This window comes from Loxodonta africana, chromosome 12 (assembly GCF_030014295.1).
Source record: "Loxodonta africana isolate mLoxAfr1 chromosome 12, mLoxAfr1.hap2, whole genome shotgun sequence".
Classification (NCBI taxonomy): Eukaryota; Metazoa; Chordata; class Mammalia; order Proboscidea; family Elephantidae; genus Loxodonta; species Loxodonta africana.
The window spans coordinates 41,814,623-41,820,622 of NC_087353.1; the positions used below are offsets into that span (position 1 = coordinate 41,814,623).

Sequence of the window (6,000 nt, forward strand, 5' to 3'; positions counted from 1 at the left end):
AATAAAACTTTTGACTACATGTTATGGGAGCCATTGAGTGTTCTGTAAAGAAAACCATCAATCACCACAAGGTGGTAAATGTTAAGCGGTGCAGAAACCTTCTTTTGTGGGAGATCGCTGGAAGTAAGGCCAGGCAGAGAAAGCTGCTCTCAACCATTGCAGGTGGGGATGTGAACTGGCACTTTGGTACCTTTCTGGGAAGAAATTTAGCAATATAGATTAAGAACCTCAAAAATTTCACCTTAACCCAATAATTTCCCAATTTCCTAAGGGGGGGAATCAGAAATTTAAAAATTTATGCATAAAAATTTTAATTGTAAAGTTATTATACTTTAAAATAGTTAGAAACAGATTAACTATCCAACCTGGATTATATAATTAAATTACGGCACATTCTCATGATAGAATAGTATTTAAATAAAGTTTTTAAAGAGCAGTAGTGACTTCTGGAAATGATCAAGATATAATTTTAAAAGGGTGTGCAAACTAATAATTACAATATAATACTACAAGGCGGGAACAACTGGGGGAATGAAGAAAGGATTCCCAGAAGCGCTGACATTTGAGGTTGGTCTTGAAGGATCTGTAGGAGACTCTAGGAGGAAGGAGGAAAAAGGGCCAAGTGGAGACCCCTAAATTCTGAAAAATAAGAGTGAGAAAGTAATTCGTCTCATTGTCTTTCCTTAAATGAGCGGATGAGCCATGACTGCAATCTGGCTGGTGATGTCCTCTAACTGGGTAAAAGGGATGCCCCTAGTGGCTGCGCCAGTGCAAAAGGCTAGGAACGACACATGCTCAACTACCCCTGGCCGCTGGTGCGGGCAGATCCCTTCACGCAGGCTTACGCGAGCAAAATAAGTCCCAGGGACTACGTGGCCTCACCTCCCAGCCCTTCCGGGGCGCCAAAAGCAACCCGGAGCGAGTTGGCGCATCGGTGCGTCGGAGCGTAAGCTTGCGTAGCACGCATGCGCAGTCGGCCGCTGGGCCGGCTGTGTGAAGTTTCACACCTGAGAGGGTGGGGCGGGTGTGAGGCCTACTAGGCTGAAGAGAGGGACTCCGAGGTAAATAAAGGGCGAAGCCGGCGTGGGGAGTCGGCAGCCTTGTGGCTACAGAGCCAGAGGGAAGCTGGGAATTTAGAGCATCCCTGAGCTTTGCCTTTGTTCTCCTAGGCCGCGGGCCCCCCAAGCCACTCCCCAACTCTGGGGTCCTGCTTCTCGGTGCCGCATCTTCCCACTGCTCAGCAGCCCCTTTCCACTTCCTTCTTCAGCCCAGGACTCATCTCGCTTTTCTCCCCACTGCCTCCTCTTTGAGGGACGGAGGTGGGGCGCCCATTGCTTGAGAGCGGGAGCCTAGGGGGAAGAAGAAAGTCTGCTGACCTAGCTGCAAGCACTGCCCCCTGGCCTGGCTTTTGTGCCCCCGACCTCGCTTAGGGTTTGGTCTGAATTGTTTCTCCTTGGTAATAGGAGATCTTCCGGATTCCTGACCCAGCCTGTTAAGGAGCTGGCGCCACCCTAGTCTTCTAAACCCATCAGTGAGCTTGGACAAGCCCAGGGCTGTTGCCTTAAGGCAGTAGGAGCCCTGGACAAAATGAATCTCTTCCCACAACATAGGCCTCTCCTTGTGTAGCCTCTCAAGGAGGTACGGTGTCTGGAGGTCTGTGTAGCTGAAGGACACTGAGAAATGTGAGGGGAGGATGTTTCCTCTTTAAAATTTGCATTTGGGTGCCTTTTCTGGGCAACTGCACGCTCCTGCTAGTCACAGATCCCACTCACTGTTGCCTTATACTTGCCCCACTGTAATCAGTTACATGCCTAACCCATGAAGACGAATTCCCTGTCACTGAAAGCTCACTTCTTCACAGCTTCACCTGTGAAAGTTACCACAAATACTTCTGCTCTGGCCCAGATTATGGCTCATATGGATGAAGCAGCCCGCCAGTTGTCTAGAAGTGGAAAAAGCCTCTATGCAGTGCTGGAGCTTAAGAAGGGTGCCTCGCCTGATGAAGTAAAAAAATCCTACAGGTTCAAAGCTCAGCCCCTTATTTAACCCTGGAATTTTCCCCCTTAAACCCTTTTCTCTCTACCTTGCTTTCTAAACCCATTTCTAAAACTCTAAGCCTTCACTTTGGGGCCAGATGGGGCCAGCATCCTCTTCAGTGTGGCACAGGAAGGAATTTAGACTTTCGCTGCTTGTCCCCATCCCTTGTACCACATCTCATGCATTCCTTCTGTACTCTCTGAGGCCCATCCCTGTAATTCATCCTAACCTTCCCTCCCCAGCCATCCCCCATCCCCTCTCCACCCTCCTTTATGGGTATTGCCTGGGTAGGAAACTGGCTTTGAAGTATCATCCAGACAAGAATCCAGGAGATCCTCAAGCAGCAGAAATATTCAAAGAGATCAACACAGCCCACGCCATACTGAGTGACCCTAAGAAGCGGAAAATCTACGACCGACATGGCTCATTGGGAATATATATATATGATCACTTTGGCGAAGAAGGCGTCAGATACTATTTTATAGCGAATAGTTGCTGGTTCAAGGTACACAATTTTTCCTAGTCCCTAAAGACCAAGGAAGGAGGGCCAGTTGACCCTCCTCTCCTAGGACAAATGCATTTGTTGTCCCATTTTCTGGGTGCTAGGAGGATTCAGGGAGGGAAGCTTGGATGGCAATATAGAAGGGACTGCTGGACTGAGACCATTCCCTCCTGCTTGTAGACACTTGTCCTCCTATGTTGTCTGCTCACTTGTTGCTGTTTCTGTTGCTGCTGTTGCTTTTGCTGCGGAGCACTTAAGCCACCACCTGAGGAGGCAGCTAAGAGAAACAATCAACAAAACGTCCGGAATCAGCCTTCGAGATCAGGTGAGAAGGATAGGCAGGAACTGAGGTAAGATCTGAGGAGCCCTGGTGGCACGATGGTTAAGTGCTTGAAAAGTTGGCAGTGTGAACCCACCCCGTAGCTCTGCAGGAGAAAGATGTGGTGATCTGCGTCTGTAAAGATTACAGCCTAGAAAACCGTTTAGGGCAGTCCTAATCTGTCACATGGGGTCGCTAGGCCTTGAAATCAACTGGCACCTAGCAACAACAGCGAGATAAATCTGGATTAAGAATGAAAGAAATAGTTGGGGGTGAGAAAGCGCTGTGAAACTGTGAACCCCTAAGTAAGTGAAGAAGAGGTGGATAAGATCTGTTTCTGAAGGGCTTATGCCCCCAAATGACAGTTTGAATGTAGTGTTGGCCTCTCATGACTATTAAGCTAAGGAATGGGGTGGGAGAGTAAGCCTAGAAAATGCAGTAATTGAAAACAGGTTAGAGGCTGCAGTTTATTGCATTTACTCAAAAGGAAAATGAAATGTTTGAGATTTCCACCCCAAGTAGTTAAACTTTAAAACTGTGGGTTGACTGAAGTTTACACATATTGCCACCTAGTGATGCTAGTGAGTAACTGCAAGGTAAAGATTTTCTCGCCACCAACCAAACCAAACCCCTTGTCGTGGAGTGGATTCTGACTCATAGCAACCCTATAGGACAGAGTAGAACTGCCCCCATAAAGTTTCCAAGGCTGTAATCTTTACAGAAGCAGACTGCCACATCTTTCTCCCACAGAGCGGCTGGTGGGTTCAAACCACTGACCTTTTGGTTAGCAGCCAAGTGCTTAACTACTGCACTACCAGGGCTTCTTATTTTCTCACCAGTAGACTAAAAAATTCTTGCTAAGTATTTATATATTTGTTTTTCAAATTCCATTATAGCAACCCAGAGTAATTTTAGAAGAGGGCAAGATTCTGTCGATGAAGATCATTATTAAAAGATGCGGAAGAGTAAGGTATGAAAACTGAAAGGCAAAAATAATTAAAGGATAAGGAAGGAATATAGATTAACCTCAGATAAGTGATTAGTGGAAAGTTTATATCCTTGTAGTATTGACTACAAGTGTTTATGATCTTACTCATAGGGGGTTTGCTTTAAATTCAGGGTGACCATTCCTTCTGATTAGTAAGATGCCAACATCTTCTCCCCATAGGTGCTGACCCAATGAGGGTGCCTTTTGCTGCCCAGTCCACTGGACATGTTGAAGAGAAGAGCAAGTAGGCTTGTCCTGACATTGAACCTGATTTGACCCCTCTTCTTGTAAGAATTCCAACTTCAGAAGCACTGATGCTGTCCATCCCAGTGAGGATACCATCTCTGCTCTTAATAGTACCACCAACCCCAGCCATACAGGGTTGCCCAGCTACTCTTTTTTAGCTCCAGTACCAATTTCAATCTGTCAGAGAGCAGCTCTCCCATCCCTACCCTTATGAGGCCTCAGGCAGTGGTGGCAAACTTTTCCTGAAGATTGTTTAACCTGTGCTTTCCTTGGGATTTGACTGAGTGTCAGCTGGTCGGGTCCCTGAGCCACTTGCGATATCTCCACCAAGATCCTGATGCCTGGGCAGGGTGAATCCCATCCCTGGAGCTGCTGTACCAGCTAACCCTCCTCTCTTACAACTCTGTGTACCAAGAACTCCTTGTGTCAGCCTCATTCTTAAGCCACTACAGCTTTCTGGGAGTAGTCTCACCTTCTTCGGGTGCCCGTGCCCTTGGCATTGCCCACCACATACCATGTCATGTGAGTCAACCCAGGAGAAGTATGAGTGTATTTGAGGCTTAGGAGTAGTCATCCCACCTTTGGTTTCTCCCTGGACTTCAGCTACCAGCACAGCAACCATTAATACTGGTCCTGTAGGTTGACAGGAGTTCACACATCAGTGCTTGCTTGCCTCCATCCTTTCTACCACATCTTATAGAGGCTCATTACTAGGTATTTTATTCTTAAAACAAGGGCATGAAACGTGATAGGGAAAGGACTGTTACAGACCCTTTCCCCACATGTGCCTCTTTGCTCTGCCTGTTTGGCATCTCCTCCACACCATTTATTCCCCATACACCCAGGGTCAGAGCTTAGTAACTCCTGAAACTTCTCTCCCTTGACTGAGATAAGGGCTAAGAAATGTCAGTAAATAAAGAGCTTTTGTCCAATCCCAGTGCGTATTTTTTTTTTTTTTTTTTTTTGGCCGGGGGTAGGGGGCTGGGGAGACAAATTGGGCCTGGGATAAAGAACAAAGCCTGTAGGAGAAAAAGATAGGGGGCCAGTGTTCAAACCTGGGACCAGCCTGGCCTGGAGAGGAAGAGTCCAGGACAACTGTGGGGTTGAGGCAGAAGCTTCCTGGAGCCTTGTGATTATGTATTTTGTCAGTGCTCTAAAATTTCCCTGGAGACTGTTTCCCTTGGTGTCCAAAATAGGTCCCTGGCATTCAGGTCCTTTCTGCCCACCTCACCTTCTCCCAATTTCCTAACAAAGTTAAAGGTCATCAGAGTTCTTCCTGTGATGTGTTCATGGACCAGAATCTTACACTTTCACAGGGGCATTCTTGTAAAGGCGTTCCAGGCCCTGACAACAGCCACCTCTGACCTCTTTAGCTCCTTTTCCTAGGGTGATATGAGAAGGGGCTGGGCAAGAACAGAATGAACCAGAAATGTCTCTCTAGTCTCTGATGCCTCTGTTCTGAATCACAGGGTCTCAAGGAGGAGGGCCAGGGTCACTGGCTAAGTCTGTGGAGGAGGAAACTGTCACTGACTGTAGGTCTGGCGAGAGTTGTCCTCCCACCCTGGGACTTGCATAGTGCCTTTCACGCGGGCTAATTTAGAATTCTGTGTCACTGCCCTGGAAGAAGAGCCCAAGCCAGAGCACGGAGGTCAGGGGCTCACGGGAGCCTTCTGAGGGGAAGCAAGTGAGAGACTGACACCTCTGCTAGCATACCCTTCACCATAAGCAATGAAGCTCACTCCCTGCTGTTGCTCAAGGGAGCCACCCATTCCTGAGTGAGTCAGGGTCACTCACTCAATGACAGCTGTGGCTCGCCTTACATGAGCTAAATTGGGAGCTGGAATGACATACAGATGCCCCTTGCCTCCCCACCCCCATGTTAAAGTTAATCTCCTCTCTGTGGAGTGA

The 6,000-nt window shown here is 47.7% G+C and overlaps 1 protein-coding gene across 1 annotated transcript; it reads left to right on the forward strand.

The window, feature by feature from the left end:
* The first annotated feature begins 1,623 nt into the window (after positions 1 to 1,623).
* DNAJC5G (DnaJ heat shock protein family (Hsp40) member C5 gamma) lies at positions 1,624 to 4,094 on the forward strand. The gene is given in 5 exon segments (XM_010592045.3): positions 1,624 to 2,021; positions 2,280 to 2,307; positions 2,309 to 2,542; positions 2,720 to 2,864; positions 4,027 to 4,094. Coding segments are annotated over 5 exon segments (678 nt in total). The 5' UTR covers positions 1,624 to 1,818.
* Positions 4,095 to 6,000: the final 1,906 nt, after the last annotated feature.